Here is a 16,907-nt window from a genome sequence, read left to right as displayed (position 1 = left end):
CCGGGCCATCTCCTCTGTGGTCTGCCCCTTCTGCAGGACTGTGACCCTGGTGCCCGAGCAGGGGCTGCAGGCCCTGCAGAACGACGAGGACATTCTGCGGGAAGCGTCGGCCCTGGGCAGCCCCAGGGTCCTGGCGGGGGCCAGCTCGGCCCCAGGGGAGGAGGAGAGGGAGGACGAGGCAGCCCCCAGCGCCTCGGAGTACTCCACAAGCGACTCCTCTCTCTCCCTGGACGTGGAGTTTAACTACGTGACCCATTCGTCCATCTTCACCATAAGCAGCATGGTCTCCCCGTATGGCTTGGCGGGGCCGGGCAGCCCCAGGGCCTGGAGCGGTCTCCGTGTGCAGGAGGTGCAGAACACCTTCTTGGTGGGGCTCCCAGGCCCAGCGGCACCCGCGGATGCTCAACCACCCATCTCCTCAGTGGAGAATCTGCGCCTGTGCTTCGCCATGGGCATCCTCATCCTCGTCATCTCCGTCTTCTTCCTGCTGGTCTTCCTGAAGTAGGCCAGGACCTGGGGGTGCAGCCGGAGGGGCGGCCGGAACCAGCTCAGGACAGAACTGACCCAGTAGCCACGGGGACCCAGGGTCAGGCTGCTGATGGAGTAGTGGGGAGAGGCCTTTTCAGATGGATCAGCTGAGCTCTGACCTGGGACCCCTGCAGGAGCCCAAGCGCGGCAGCCTCCACCCAGAGCCTTGCTGAGCCACGTGCATGGTGTCCTTAGTGGTGGGGATGCAGGGTGGGCTGAGCGTGGGTGCCAGGGAAATCCCCCACAGCCACCTCGTGGCAGCATGAGAGTTGGGGGTGACCACTGGGCCCCAGGCTTGGTCCCAGCACTGAGTGTTGTGGGGTGGTACTTAGCGGCTCTGGGCAGGAGGCAGCCGCTGCGTGGCTGAATTGGCTGCAGCTTTGTCTATGGGTCAGTGACTCAGCGTGGAGTGGGCACCAGAATAGCTGGGGTAGGCGTTGCGTGGGTGTGGCTCCACGCTGGGTACGGGCGTTATGAATGCGCAACACTGTGGACAGTTCTGCCAAAGTTAGCCCAGCTGGCCTCCAGGAACCAGAGGCACTCAGAATTACAGGCCCATTTTGGATACTGCCTCATGTAACAGGCAGGGATTGAACTGCTCCCTGCTCTAGCTTGACTGAGTTACTGGCTAGAGCTCACAGCAGCAGCAGCCGCTGACCCTCAGCGTCCTTAAGTGCCAAGGCTTCTAGGCCCAGAGCCTGAAAGGGACTGGGGGCTGCCGCCCATTGTCCATTGACGTCCGTGGGCGTTAGGAGCTGAAATAGCTTTGAGGGTCTGGGCCTTACTGCCTGTGCACGCTCGGGTGGGTGCGCTTGTGGGGTGAGAACCTCCCTCCCCCTCCACCTGGAGTTGCTTCCCTTTGAGCAGTCTCAGCACTGCCAGTCAATAATGGTCAGGGGTCAGGCTCCGCACACAGAAGCCTGAACACTGATATTTTGGGTTCTTTGGCTTTGCTGCTGGTTTCTGAGGCTTTAGCTCATGGTTTTAGGCTTTTTGGCACAACCATGAGGGCCAGAAGTGACTTTTTTGTTGTGTTTTCTTTTTGTTAATGCAAGTTGAGCTTCTCTCCTAATCACATGACTCCAGGTGCAGGGGCTTCATGAAACATCTCGCACTGTGCAAGGGTTGTAACACTGCCATGTTGAGTGATGACTCCCCAGGCTGTAGCTCCACACTCAGCTGCCAGTTTTTAAATGTGGCAGCCAGACCTGGGAGGCAAGAGTCATCGGTCTGTTCTCAGCTCTCCCACAGACTCACTGAGTGCCCATGGACGAGTAACTCCCCTCTCAGTGCCTCAATTTCCCCTTCTGTAAATCAGGGATAATGACATGGGCCTATCTCTCTAGGGGAACTAGAATAGGGGGCAGTGTCATGGTACTGGTGCTGTGGACCAGCCCTGGGATGAATCCTTGCATGGCTGGCCGCCCTGCCCTCACAGAGCCAGCAGCCCGTGGAGCCCACATGGTGCACTTAGGGCAGGGCAGGGCAGCGATAATTAGGGCCATAAAGCCCAACAGTCCCAGGTTGCAGCAAATGGCCACTGCCTTGACAGCACAAGCCTACCTGCTGCCATTGGCACCCCACAGTGGGCCACTGGTCTCAGTGGCTACTGAAGCAGGTCTCTCAGGAAGGGAGCCAGGCCTGTTGCTAGAGTTCCCCCACCTGGCCGAGGTTCCTAGCCCTCGTGGGGACTGGGTGCTGCCTTCTCCATCCTGCACCATCCCGATGCTGGGCATGGCAGGATCCCAAGGGTGGGGGAAGGAAGGACCCTCGGTAGGGGGGAGGGTGAGTGGTGTGGGCAGCACAGGGAGTTGTGGGGACCAGGAGATGAGAGAATGAGGCTGGTAGGAGAGAGCGTGAGGGGGGCAGAATAGCCCAGCTGAAGCTCTGGCCAAGCTCCCAGCAAGGGAGGGAGGAGCTGGGGTGACCAGAAGGGTGCAGGGCATTTAGGGAACCCCTTGAAAGGGAGCAGGACTCTGGGAAAGCTCCTGTTTGGCTGGACAGGAGCAGGAAGCTGCAGAGGGGGCGGGGCAGAGCAGCTCCCATGGGCAGGAGCTGTGCAGGGAGATGGCGGGGGGGCTATTCTGCTGCACCCTAAGGGTATATCCACACGGCAGAATTTTATCTGGAGTTAACTGATGGGGCATTAACTGCAGCTAATTAATGATTGTAAAGCTGGTGTGGACTCTCCCCAAATGTCATCCAGGGTACAGAGTCCTGCCCACCCTTACAAACATGTTAATTACCTGGAGTGAATGGGCAATCAGTTAACTCCAGGGAACTCTCTCATGTAGAAACAATGAGGAGTCCTTGTGGCACCTTAGGGTATGTCTACACTACGGAATAAGGTCGAATTTATAGAAGTCGGTTTTTTAGAAATCGGTTTTATAAATTCGAGTGTGTGTGACCCCACAGAAAATGCTCTAAGTGCATTAAGTGCATTAACTCGGCGGAGCGCTTCCACAGTACCGAGGCAAGCGTCGACTTCCGGAGCGTTGCACTGTGGGTAGCTATCCCACAGTTCCCGCAGTCTCCGCTGCCCATTGGAATTCTGGGTTGAGATCCCAATGCCTGATGGGCTAAAACATTGTCGCGGGTGGTTCTGGGTACATATCGTCAGGCCCCCCGTTCCCTCCCTCCCTCCGTGAAAGCAAGGGCAGACAATCGTTTCGCGCCTTTTTTCCTGAGTTACCTGTGCAGACGCCATACCACGGCAAGCATGGAGCCTGCTCAGGTAACCGTCACCCTATGTCTCCTGGGTGCTGGCAGACGCGGTACGGCATTGCTACACAGTAGCAGCAACCCCTTGCCTTGTGGCAGCAGACGGTACAGTACGACTGGTAGCCGTCATCGTCATGTCTGAGGTGCTCCTGGTCGCCTCTGTGAGGTCGATCAGGAGCGCCTGGGCAGACATGGGCACAGGGACTAAATTTGGAGTGACTTGACCAGGTCATTCTCTTTAGTCCTGCAGTCAGTCCTATTGAACCGTCTTATGGTGAGCAGGCAGGCGATACGGACTGCTAGCAGTCGTACTGTACCATCTTCTGCCGAGCAGCCATGAGATGTGGATGGCATGCAGTCCTTCTGCACCGTCTGCTGCCAGCCAAAGATGTAAAAGATAGATGGAGTGGATCAAAACAAGAAATAGACCAGATTTGTTTTGTACTCATTTGCTTCCCCTCCTCCCCTGTCTAGGGGACTCATTCTTCTAGATCACACTGCAGTCACTTACAGAGAAGGTGCAGCGAGGTAAATCTAGCCATGTATCAATCAGAGGCCAGGCTAACCTTCTTGCTCCAATAAGGACAATAACTTAGGTGCACCATTTCTTATTGGAACTCTCCGTGAAGTCCTGCCTGAAATACTCCTTGATGTAAAGCCACCCCCTCTGTTGATTTTAGCTCCCTGAAGCCAACCCTGTAAGCGCCCCTCCCAGCGTCAGAGCAATGGCAAACAATCGGGCATCTGAGAGTGCTGTCCAGAGCAGTCACAATGGAGCACTCTGATGGGGCTAAAACATTGTCGCGGGTGGTTCTGGGTACGTGTCGTCAGGCCCCCGTTCCCTCCCTCCCTCCGTGAAAGCAAGGGCAGACAATCATTTTGTGCCTTTTTTCCTGAGTTACCTGTGCAGACGCCATACCACAGCAAGCATGGAGCCCGCTCAGGTAACCGTCACCCTATGTCTCCTGGGTGCTGGCAGACGCGGTACGGCTTTGCTGCACAGTAGCAGCAACCCATTGCCTTCTGGCAGCAGACGGTGCAATACGATTGGTAGTCGTCCTCATCGTGTCCGAGGTGCTCCTGGCCGCGTCGGCTGGGAGCGCCTGGGCAGACATGGGCGCAGGGACTAAATTTGGAGTGACTTGACCAGGTCATTCTCTTTAGTCCTGCAGTCAGTCCTATTGAACCGTCTTATGGTGAGCGGGCAGGCGATACGGACTGCTAGCAGTCGTACTGTACCATCTTCTGCCAGGCAGGCAAGAGATGAGGATTGCTAGCAGTCGTATTGCACCATCTTCTGCCAGGCAGGCAAGAGATGGGGATGGCTAGCAGTCGTACTGTACCATCTTCTGCCGAGCAGCCATGAGATGTGGATGGCATGCAGTCCTTCTGCACCGTCTGCTGCCAGCCAAAGATGTAAAAGATAGATGGAGTGGGTCAAAACAAGAAATAGACCAGATTTGTTTTGTACTCATTTGCCTCCTCCCCTGTCTAGGGGACTCATTCCTCTAGGTCACACTGCAGTCACTCACAGAGAAGGTGCAGCGAGGTAAATCTAGCCATGTATCAATCAGAGGCCAGGCTAACCTCCTTGTTCCAATAACAACGATTACTTAGGTGCACCATTTCTTATTGGAACCCTCCGTGCAGTCCTGCCTGAAATACTCCTTGATGTACAGGCACCCCCTTTGTTGATTTTAGCTCCCTGAAGCCAACCCTCTAAGCCGTGTCGTCAGTCGCCCCTCCCTCCGTCAGAGCAACGGCAGACAATCGTTCCGCGCCTTTTTTCTGTGCGGACGCCATACCACGGCAAGCATGGAGCCCGCTCAGCTCACTTTGGCAATTAGGAGCACATTAACCACCACACACATTATTCAGCAGTATATGCAGCACCAGAACATGGCAACGCGATACCGGGCGAGGAGGCGACGTCAGCGCGGTCCCGTGAGTGATCAGGACATGGACACAGATTTCTCTGAAAGCATGGGCCCTGACAATGCATGCATCATGGTGCTAATGGGGCAGGTTCATGCTGTGGAACGCCGATTCTGGGCTCGGGAAACAAGCACAGACTGGTGGGACCGCATAGTGTTGCAGGTCTGGGACGATTCCCAGTGGCTGCGAAACTTTCGCATGCGTAAGGGCACTTTCATGGAACTTTGTGACTTGCTTTCCCCTGCCCTGAAGCGCATGAATACCAAGATGAGAGCAGCCCTCACAGTTGAGAAGCGAGTGGCGATAGCCCTGTGGAAGCTTGCAACGCCAGACAGCTACCGGTCAGTTGGGAATCAATTTGGAGTGGGCAAATCTACTGTGGGGGCTGCTGTGATGCAAGTAGCCCACGCAATCAAAGATCTGCTGATATCAAGGGTAGTGACCCTGGGAAATGTGCAGGTCATAGTGGATGGCTTTGCTGCAATGGGATTCCCTAACTGTGGTGGGGCTATAGACGGAACCCATATCCCTATCTTGGCAACGGAGCACCAAGCCGCCGAGTACATAAACCGCAAGGGGTACTTTTCGATAGTGCTGCAAGCTCTGGTGGATCACAAGGGACGTTTCACCAACATCAACGTGGGATGGCCGGGAAAGGTGCATGATGCTCGCATCTTCAGGAACTCTGGTCTGTTTCAAAAGCTGCAGGAAGGGACTTTATTCCCAGACCAGAAAATAACTGTTGGGGATGTTGAAATGCCTATATGTATCCTTGGGGACCCAGCCTACCCCTTAATGCCATGGCTCATGAAGCCGTACACAGGCAGCCTGGACAGTGGTCAGGAGCTGTTCAACTACAGGCTGAGCAAGTGCAGAATGGTGGTAGAATGTGCATTTGGACGTTTAAAGGCGCGCTGGCGCAGTTTACTGACTCGCTTAGACCTCAGCGAAACCAATATTCCCACTGTTATTACCGCTTGCTGTGTGCTGCACAATATCTGTGAGAGTAAGGGGGAGACGTTTATGGCGGGGTGGGAGGTTGAGGCAAATCGCCTGGCTGCTGGTTACGCGCAGCCAGACACCAGGGCGGTTAGAAGAGCACAGGAGGGCGCGGTACGCATCAGAGAAGCTTTGAAAAACAGTTTCATGACTGGCCAGGCTACGGTGTGAAAGTTCTGTTTGTTTCTCCTTGATGAACCTCCCCGCCCCTTGGTTCACTCTACTTCCCTGTAAGCTAACCACCCTCCCCTCCTCCCTTCGATCACCGCTTGCAGAGCCAATAAAGTCATTGTTGCTTCACATTCATGCATTCGTTATTCATTCATCACACAAATAGGGGGATGACTACCAAGGTATCCCAGGAGGGGTGGTGGAGGAGGGAAGGAAAATGCCACACAGCACTTTAAGCACAGCACTTTAAAAGTTTACAACTTTAAAATTTATTGAATGACAGCCTTCTTTTTTTTGGGCAATCCTCTGTGGTGGAGTGGCTGGTTGGCCGGAGGCCCCCCCACCGCGTTCTTGGGCGTCTGGGTGTGGAGGCTATGGAACTTGGGGAGGAGGGCGGTTGGTTACAGAGGGGCTGCAGTGGCAGTCTGTGCTCCAGCTGCCTTTGCTGCAGCTCAACCATACACTGGAGCATACTGGTTTGGTCCTGCAGCAGCCTCAGCATTGAATCCTGCCTCCTCTCATCACGCTGCCGCCACATTTGAGCTTCAGCCCTGTCTTCAGTCCGCCACTTACTCTCTTCAGCCCTCCACCTCTCCTCCCGGTCATTTTGTGCTTTCCTGCACTCTGACATTATTTGCCTCCACGCATTCGTCTGTGCTCTGTCAGTGTGGGAGGACAGCATGAGCTCGGAGAACATTTCATCGCGAGTGCGTTTTTTTTTCTTTCTAAGCTTCACTAGCCTCTGGGAAGGAGAAGATCCTGTGATCATTGAAACACATGCAGCTGGTGGAGAAAAAAAAAGGGACAGCGGTATTTAAAAAGACACATTTTATAAAACAGTCGCTACACTCTTTCAGGGTAAACCTTGCTGTTAACATTACATACATAGCACATGTGCTTTCGTTACAAGGTCGCATTTTGCCTCCTCCCACCGCGTGAACGGATTTTGGTTGAATGCCAGCAAACATACACTGCAATGCTTTGTTCTACAGTGATTCCCGAGTACGTGTTACTGGCCTGGAGTGGTAAAGTGTCCTACCATGAAGGACGAAATAAGGCTGCCCTCCCCAGAAACCTTTTGCAAAGGCAGAACCGCAAATGCCAGGGCAAAGTAATCCTTTCACATGCTTGCTTTTAAACCATGTATAGCATTTTAAAAGGTACACTCACCAGAGGTCCCTTCTCCGCCTGCTGAGTCCAGGAGGCAGCCTTGGGTGGGTTCGGGGGGTACTGGCTCCAGGTCTAGGGTGAGAAACAGTTCCTGGCTGTCGGGAAAACTGGTTTCTCCGCTTGCTTGCTGTGAGCTATCTACAACCTCCTCATCATCATCTTCTTCGTCCCCAAAACCTACTTCCGTATTGCCTCCATCTCCATTGAAGGAGTCAAACAACACGGCTGGGGTAGTGGTGGCTGAACCCCCTAAAATGGCATGCAGCTCATCATAGAAGCGGCATGTTTGGGGCTCTGACCCAGAGCGGCTGTTCGCCTCTCTGGTTTTCTGGTAGGCTTGCCTCAGCTCCTTCAGTTTCACGCGGCACTGCTTCGGGTCCCTGTTATGGCCTCTGTCCTTCATGCCCTGGGAGATTTTCACAAAGGTTTTGGCATTTTGAAAACTGGAACGGAGTTCTGATAGCACGGATTCCTCTCCCCAAACAGCGATCAGATCCCGTATCTCCCGTTCGGTCCATGCTGGAGCTCTTTTGCGATTCTGGGACTCCATCATGGTCACCTGTGCTGATGAGCTCTGCATGGTCACCTGCAGCTTGCCACGCTGGCCAAACAGGAAATGAGATTCAAAAGTTCGCGGTTCTTTTCCTGTCTACCTGGCCAGTGCATCTGAGTTGAGAGCGCTGTCCAGAGCGGTCAGAATGGAGCACTCTGGGATAGCTCCCGGAGGCCAATACCATCGAATTGTGTCCACAGTACCCCAAATTCGAGCCGGCAACGTCGATTTAAGCGCTAATCCACTTGTCAGGGATGGAGTAAGGAAATCGATTTTAAGAGCCCTTTAAGTCGAAATAAAGGGCTTCATTGTGTGGACGGGTGCAGGTTTAAATCGATTTAACGCTGCTAAATTCGCCCTAAAGTCCTAGTGTAGACCAGGGCTTAGAGACTAACAGATTTATTTGGACATAAGCTTTCGTGGGCTAAAACCCACTTCATCGGATGCATGTAGTGAAAATACAGAAGCAGGTATGGATGGGGGGGGGTTGCTTTACCAAGTGTGAGGTCAGTTTGATTAATTAAATCAATTAATTGCAGGATACCAAGGGAGGAAAAATAACTTTTAAAGTGGTAAGAGAGTGGCCCATGACAAACAGTTGACAAGAAGGTGTGAGTAACAGTAGGGAGAAATTAGTATTGGGGAAATTAAATTTAGGTTTTGTAATGACCCAACCAATCCCAGTCTCTATTCAGGCCTAATCTGATGGTATCCAGTTTGCAAATTAATTCCAGCTCTGCAGCTTCACGTTGGAGTCTGTTTTTGAAGTTTTTTTGTTGAAGAATTGCCACTTTTAGGTCTGTTATTCAGTGACCAGAGAGATTGAAGTGTTCTCCTACTGGTTTTTTAATGTTATGATTCCTGATGTCAGATTTGTGTCCATTTATTCTTTTGTGTAGAGACTGTCCAGTTTGGCCAATGTACACGGCAGAGGGGCATTGCTGGCACATGAAGGCATATATCACATTCGTAGATGTGCAGGTGAACGAGTCCTTGATGGTGTGGCTGATTTGGTTAGATCCTATGATGGTGTCCCTTGAATAGATATGTGGACAGAGTTGGCACCAGGGTTTATAGTAGGGTTTGATTCCTGGGTTAGTGTTTCTGTGATGTGGTGTGTAGTTGCTGGTGAGTATTTGCTTCAGGTTGGGGGGCTGTCTGTAAGCGAGGACTGGCCTGTCTCCCAAGGTCTGTGAGAGTGAGGGATCGTCCTTCAAGATAGGTTGTAGATCCTTGCCTCTGCCATGTACATTGGCCAAACCAGACAGTCTCTATGCAAAAGAATAAATGGACACAAATCTGACATCAGGAATTATAACATTCAAAAACCAGTAGGAGAACAGTTCAGTCTTCCTGGGCATTCAACAACAGACCTAAAAGTGGCAATTCTTCAACAAAAAATTACAAAACCTAAACTTAATTTCCCCAATACTAAATTTGTTAGTCTCTAAGGTGCCACAGTGACTCCTCGTTGTTTTTGCTGATACAGACTAACATGGCTATCACTCTGAAATCTATCATGTAGATAAGCCCTTCATGGCAAGTTGGCCAGGAGCCCAAGGTGGCTAGCAAGGAAATCTGGGCCAGATTTTCAAATGTATTTAGGTGCCTAAAGATTCAGAGATTCCAAGGCCAGTGTGGACCCTGGTGATCATCTGGTCTGACCCCCTGTACAGCACAGGCCAGAGACCTGCCCCAAACCAATGCCTAGAGCAGAGCTTTTAGAAAAATATCCTGTCTCAATTTACAACTGTCAGCAATGGACCCTTGGTAAATTGTCCCAATGGTTATTTTACCCTCAAAAATGTACACCTTATTTCCAGTCTTAGTTTGACTAACTTCAATTTCCAGCCATCGGATTGTTATACATTGCTCAGCTAGACTGACAAACCCATTATTAAATCCCAGTCAGTCAGTATGGCCTACATTTGTTCCTAGTTGTTTACATACAGCCGTATTAAATGTGTATTGTTTGTTTAGCCCAGTTTACCAAGTAAGCTATCCAGCTCTCGCTGTGTCAGTGACCTGTCCCCTTCATTATTTACCACTCTCCCAATTTTTGTGTGGTCTGCAACCTTTATCAGTGATGATGTTGTGTTGTATTTCAGGTCATTGATAAAGATGTTAAATAGGGTACAGCCAAGAACTGATCCTTGAGGGACCCTCCTAGAAACACGCTCACTTGATGACAATTCCCCATTTACAATGACATTTTGAAACCTATCAGTTAGCCAGTTTTTAATCCATGTAATGGGTATGTTGATTTTATATGGTTCTAGTTTTTTAAAAATAAAGATGTTGTGCAGTACTAAGTCAAACCTCTTAAAAGGATCAGTGCTGACGTAATATCCTTTATCAGCCAGATGCAGAGCTGGGCCTGGACATCTGTCCACAAAGAGATTTAGGCTCCTAACTCCCGTTGAAATGAACTGACACTAGGAGCCTAAATACCTGTGTGCATCTGGGCCTGTGTTGTAGGCACATGCCTCCATCCTTTAGGCACCTTTAATGTCTTACAAAAATCTGTCTGTGCCTGAATTGGGCTCTCAAGAAATTTGATCCAATTACTGTGATCTCAAGCCCTGGCTCCGCTCACGTTTGTAAAATCCCCTGAGGGATTCCCGCGTTAGCTGGGCTCTGGTTGTGTAGCAGCATGGATGGTGGCACTGCCAGCAGGAGCAGGGTAGTGTAAAGGCCACTTAAAAAACTGCTCTGGAGCAGAGTGGCCTGGTGCCTGTATTTCCCTCTCCCCAAGGGGCAAAACATTTCCCCTTTTTCTTTTCTGTTTGTTTAAATTCTGCATGGTTTTCACAGCATGAATGATTGTGGGGCGAGCCTGGGTCGTGCTGTGGGGAGCTGGGCACTGGGGAAATGACAGCATCACAGGAGCCGAGTGAGAAAACTGCACTATGGAGAGATGGAGGGATTTTTTTCTTCAGCTTTTAAACTCTTGGACTGGGCTCTTCTCCGTTACCACTTATTCCCTGTCAGTGACTAACATATGGTTGGGGTAAAGGAACCCTTGGTAAAGATCCAGGACCCTTGTCTCTGCTGAATGCGCTGGCTCTCACAGCAAACCTCCCTGAGCCCACCTGGGGTTCTCCTGCAAAAGCAGGGCAGAGTAAACATGCCTGATTGTTCTAAGGTGAAAGAGATGCAGTTAAACACACAAACAAACAAATCCCCCTTTCAGGCTCTATTAACACATGATAAAGCAGGAAAAAAGGGGAATAAGTCCAATTAGAAAAAAACCCTCTGCAACAGCAAAGTCCAAGTGGCAGGTGGAGAGGGGCCTGGACTAGCAAGACAGGAAGATCGTGGACCAGTAGGAGATGATGTGAGTAACTTCTCTCTGGAAGGGGCAAAACACTTATTGTATTACAGACAATTAAAATATGTGTCACTGCCATGTATGGAATTGCCATAGGGCTGCTCCATGCTTGAAAATGCAAAACATTCTCTCCACCACAATACTATGAAAAGTTTGAGGTAATCCATTTTAATCCACCCCTTGAGCTCCTGCTGGGGAGCGGCCAATGGGAGCTGCAGGGCGGCACCTGCGGACAGGGCAGTGGGCAGCAGAGACGCTTGGCCGTGCCTCAGCGTAGGAGCAGGAGGGGGAATATGCCGCTGCTTTCAGGAGCCACTTGAGGTAAGCATTGCCCTGAGCCATGCCCCCGCGCCCCAAGCCCCTGCCCCAGCCCCAGCCCTGATCCCCCTACTGCCCTCCAAACCCCACCCTCCCTGCCCCAGCCATGAACCCCCTCCCACACCCTGAACACCTCATTTCTGGCCCCACCCCAGAGCCCTCACCCTCTGGCATACCCCGACCCCAATTTCATGAGCATTCATGGCCTGCCATACAATTTCTATAGCCGAATGTGGTGCTCTTGCCAAAACATTTGCCTGCCCCTGCTCTAACATAAGGTAGGTTAGGTGTAACGGTTCTCACATCCCTAGGAAACTGCACCCAGAACTACGAAAATGTATTGAGGAAAAGTCTACAAATTCAAGCGAGAGAGTGAGACCTCATCTTGCAAGGCAGGCAACCAGAGCAGGGAGGGAGTACAGGGGAAGGTTAGTAGTAGTTTAATTTTTAAACTTGGTGATCTGTTCAGGCATTTCCAAAAGATGAGCACTATGTCTGCTCAGCCTTAAAGTTTTGGACACATGACCCTGATACTTGGCACAAGGCACTTAGCCGTTCCTGAGTCACTCCCTGAACATGCCTAGTCAAGAATCAAAGGGCCTTGCTTCTGCTTATCTTAACCCACAGTGGGAATAAGGCCCTGCTTCTGGAAGACACGTCCACACTGAGTTTTTGAGGCATTGCTTTTCCTGTGTAGCACCATGTGTGAACAAACCCTTAGGGCTGGGGTGCTGAACGATTTCCTAAAGGCTGGTAGGTTGTTCCCATTTTACAGCCGGGGTAAGAGACTTGCATAGAGAGCTCATACTTCTCCTAATTCTCAGCCTACTGCCTAAAACAGATAGCCGACACTCTCCTTGACTAGTAGCTGTAATCCATGAAAAGGAGGACTTGTGGCACCTTAGAGATTAATGAATTTATTTGAGCATAAGCTTTCGTGAGCTACAGGTGCCACAAGTCCTCCTTTTCTTTTTGCAAATACAGACTAACACGGCTGCTCCTCTGAAACCTGTCATCCATGATGTTACTGTGTGCTCTGCTCCATATGCCAGAGCTGCAGCAGGCTTATGTATAGTTCTGTGTCGATGGGCTGACTTTACAGCTAAGCCGTGTCTGCTGGTTGCTAGCAGGAATCCAGACACACCTCTGTAGTTCGTGCATTTCCCTTTTGTTTCTCCTGGGGGGGATGTTATCATTCACGTTCCCAGCGAACTGTACGCTCTGCATGTGAGGGACCAACAAAACAGCAATGAAGTTGAAGTTGCGCTGCCCAGAAAATTAAATGAACCACCAACCCGTCCTAGGAACGAGAGCATGGAAGGCAGGAAAGCCGCAGGCTCCTCAGTACAAGACATACTTGTCCTCCCTCCACATAGCAATAGAACTCCTGCCCAAGTAGCTGGGCCAGATCCTCAACGCATTCCAGGTGCCTAACTCCCATTGCTCACAATGACCAAATCTCCCAGCCTCCTGCCTCAGCCTGGCTGCAGGAGCAGGACCACTGTGTCTCTTCACCCCACTGCACGGGCCCTCCTTAGCCAGCACAGAGCCCCCTTGCGCACCAGGCCTGACGATCCCCACGGTGGGACAAGGGGGGCAGTTCTACCCAAGGACTGGCTGTCCTGCTGCAGGAGCACTGTGCCTTTCCCAGCACAGCAGACCCCCCACCCTTGGGAGCCACACCACTAAGCTGCCCCCTTTGGCTGCTAGCAAGATCGGTACTACTGCAGGGAGTAGGGGGCTGTGCTTGTGATCCTCCCGTGGCAGGCAGGCCCCCATCTCCCTCCCACACACAGGGTCCCCTAGAAGCGCTCTGTCCCAGCAGCTGCAGGCAGGGCCTTCCCTTAAGGCTTATCCAAAAGTGGAGAGGGAGGGGGGATAAGCCCATTGCAGGGACACTGCAGCTTAAAGGCGAAGCCCAGGGCAGGGCTGCAGGCCTGGTACTGGCAGTTTTCCGGCTGGGCTGGAGGCTTTGCTGCTCCAGGTTCCCTTTCCCTGTTTGCAGGAGTGGGCCGGGCTCCCTTGGCTCATTAGCGGGTCCTGTTCTGCCCCATGTGGCGCTCACAGAGACCCAGCACGCCGGGGTGGGGGTGAGTGGGAAGCTGCCTTTATTTCCTCTTTCCACAGACTCTTACTGCCTTGCTCTCAATGACCACCAGAGGGGCCTCACCAGATTGTTCCAAGCCCAGGGAGCCCCCCAATGCCTGGCACCCCACCACATACACAGCCTGGGCCAGCTTCTGTCACTTCTGTTCGTAACACAAACATGCATGTTAGGGCTTGTGCTGGATAGTTGTAGGGGATTCCCCTGGCACCCACGCTCAGCCCACCCTGCGTCCCCACCACTAAGGACACCATGCACGTGGCTCAGCAAGGCTCTGGGTGGAGGCTGCCGCGTTTGGGCTCCTGCAGGGGTCCCAGGTCAGAGCTCAGCTGATCCATCTGAAAAGGCCTCTCCCCACTACTCCATCAGCAGCCTGACCCTGGGCCCCCGTGGCTACTGGGTCAGTTCTGTCCTGAGCCGGTTCCGGCCGCCCCTCCGGCTGCACCCCCAGGTCCTGGCCTACTTCAGGAAGACCAGCAGGAAGAAGACGGAGATGACGAGGATGAGGATGCCCATGGCGAAGCACAGGCGCAGATTCTCCACTGAGGAGATGGGTGGTTGAGCATCCGCGGGTGCCGCTGGGCCTGGGAGCCCCACCAAGAAGGTGTTCTGCACCTCCTGCACACGGAGACCGCTCCAGGCCCTGGGGCTGCCCGGCCCCGCCAAGCCATACGGGGAGACCACGCTGCTTATGGTGAAGATGGACGAATGGGTCACGTAGTTAAACTCCACGTCCAGGGAGAGAGAGGAGTCGCTTGTGGAGTACTCCGAGGCGCTGGGGGCTGCCTCGTCCTCCCTCTCCTCCTCCCCTGGGGCCGAGCTGGCCCCCGCCAGGACCCTGGGGCTGCCCAGGGCCGACGCTTCCCGCAGAATGTCCTCGTTGTTCTGCAGGGCCTGCAGCCCCTGCTTGGGCACCAGGGTCACAGTCCTGCAGAAGGGGCAGACCACAGAGGAGATGGCCCGGGCCTGGCAGACCAGCTTCCTGAGGCAGGCGAGGCACAGCGAGTGCTGGCACAGCAGCAGCTTGGGCACCCGCCCCTGGGAAGCGGCTTTGTAGGCCTCGTAGCAAATCCCACATTCCCTGGCACACACGTCCAGCGGGACGTCAGCCGGAGCCGGCGCCATGAGGCCTGGGCTGGGGTGGGACCTGCTGCCTTGGGAAGTAGCAGGGCTCCAGCTGAGCTCGCTGGCGCAGGCTGTTACTGAGGGCCCGTCCCCAGGGTGGCAGGAGCTGGACTGGCCTTGGCTCCCACCCCAGAGGAGTTGGGTGCTGAGGAAAGTTGCCCCCAGGGATGAAATCAGCCTGTAAGAGAGTCCTGGCTGTCCTGCTGGCTGTCTGGGTCCTCGGATCCTGCCCTGAGCCGGATCCTGGGCTGTTGCTTTGCCACTGCAGAGAGCGCGAAGTCCCTGAGGCGAGCCAAAGCCAACACACGCAGCGGGAGCAGGAACGGCGTGGCTGCCTCAGCTCCTCGCTGTGACCCAACTGTGCTGGCCACAGCCCTGGGGAGCCAGCGGTGCCCTGCAATGGCGAGACCTGCCTGGAGGCACCAAGGTGATTTCTGAGCCCAGCAGGAGCAGTCTGCTTTTGTAGCCTTCAACCTCCTGGCCGGCTGCACGGTAGTCACTGAGTAACAGGCCAGCACTCGGCCTGGGGAGTGCCACACTGCAGGGCACTGTTTGCACTGAGATAAAGGCTGGGAACGAGAATGGCTGGTTACTGGCTTAGCCAGGCCACACCCTGGTTGAACTTTAATCACTAATTGATGATCTGTTAAGAGCAGTGGCTGGCATGTTTGGTGCCTCTCCTCCTTAGCAGGGGCCACAGTCTGCCGTGACTCCTGGGGATGGGAGCAGCCCATGGCCCAGCAGCCCTCAAGAGGAAAGTGCTGACCAAACAAATGTAATCAGATCCCTGGTGTGGTTAGAGGCCCGTGGCTGGAAGGAGTTGTTTCCCACACCCCTGGTAACTGTCTCCAGTCCCACTGTTAACAGCAAGGAGTACAAATGCCTTCCTACTTTGGAATTGCTGGAATGTGCCTCCCTCCAAGGACATTTGGTCCAATTTGGGTCCTGTCCCAAAGGCAGAGCAAGAGGCATTTGACCAGTACAGGTCTTTCCTCAGCTATTGCTTTCTAGCATGCTGAGTCAGCACACAGCAGCCCCAGGCACTAGCCCTAGGAGCTCACTGTGTCAATAGTTAAAGAACAGGGCAGCAACTTAATGAATAGCAATAGCTAATTAGAGTCCTGATCACCAGCAGAGGCTGTCTGCTAAATTGTCTCCTCCAGGGCTGTCAGGACTTTCCTTTCAGGAGCTGCCCAGATGGTGCCAAGCCCTGCCCCTCCTGGGATTTTTCATCCCCATGTTTAGGCTTGGGCTTTTATTTTTATAGTCAATGTGCTAACCTGGTTTTGAACCACCCCTTTAACTACCTCTGCAGGCAGTGCTGAGCACTATTGTGAGTCATTAGCTAACTTGATTAAAAACCCCTGTGTTGCTGGCTCAGAGTGCCAGAGGCAAACAGCAGCAAGATTCGTTGCCCGGTGTGCATCACCCAATAATCACAACGGGGTGGAGAAGCAGAAAAGTTTATTTGAAGCTTTAATATGCTACAGGGAGAACAGAATCTCAAATCCTGCACACAGAGCAGGAAGTTACACAGGCTTTTTATACATCCTTTCTTCAGCATACTTATCCAATAGCAAGCTGCCCTAAGTATCCATATAGCCAGCCAATCCAGATACCAGCTAGTTCCCTTGTTCTCTGTACCATATATTAAACTATAGATATAAAGCTGCTTTGTTAAGTATTGTTCTGCCATATCTGCCCTGGTTGGCCTTCTTTAGTTTCAGACAGTCTGACTCTACAACATATTGTTGCGAAATCCCCCAGCATGACTGCTGCGAGTGCCTCCGGGCGGGGGAGCCAAGGACACTTGGGCCTAGTGCGAGGGGGCTTCATCGACACTCATGGTCTTCCATCCCCTCGAGTTACCTAGTGGCCATGCCCAGTGTCCCCAACACCTGCCTTTTCACTCTTATGAAGACATGACCTTAGAGAGTGGATATCCTGGTGTC

The 16,907-nt window shown here is 52.9% G+C and overlaps 1 protein-coding gene across 1 annotated transcript; it reads right to left on the bottom strand.

Moving 5' to 3' along the window:
- Nucleotides 1–12,627: 12,627 nt before the first annotated feature.
- LOC142069441 (uncharacterized) lies at nucleotides 12,628–15,457 on the bottom strand. Its single transcript, XM_075120498.1, has one exon. It carries the CDS (start codon nucleotides 14,953–14,955, stop codon nucleotides 14,290–14,292), a length of 666 nt encoding a protein of 221 aa, XP_074976599.1. The 5' UTR covers nucleotides 14,956–15,457; the 3' UTR covers nucleotides 12,628–14,289.
- Between the last annotated feature and the right edge of the window lie 1,450 nt (nucleotides 15,458–16,907).

The sequence above is a fragment of the Caretta caretta genome, chromosome 16 (genome assembly GCF_965140235.1).
Source record: "Caretta caretta isolate rCarCar2 chromosome 16, rCarCar1.hap1, whole genome shotgun sequence".
NCBI classification, from domain to species: Eukaryota; Metazoa; Chordata; order Testudines; family Cheloniidae; genus Caretta; species Caretta caretta.
The sequence above is the reverse complement of the archived record's forward strand: the minus strand, read 5'-3'. Positions and strand labels throughout refer to the sequence as shown.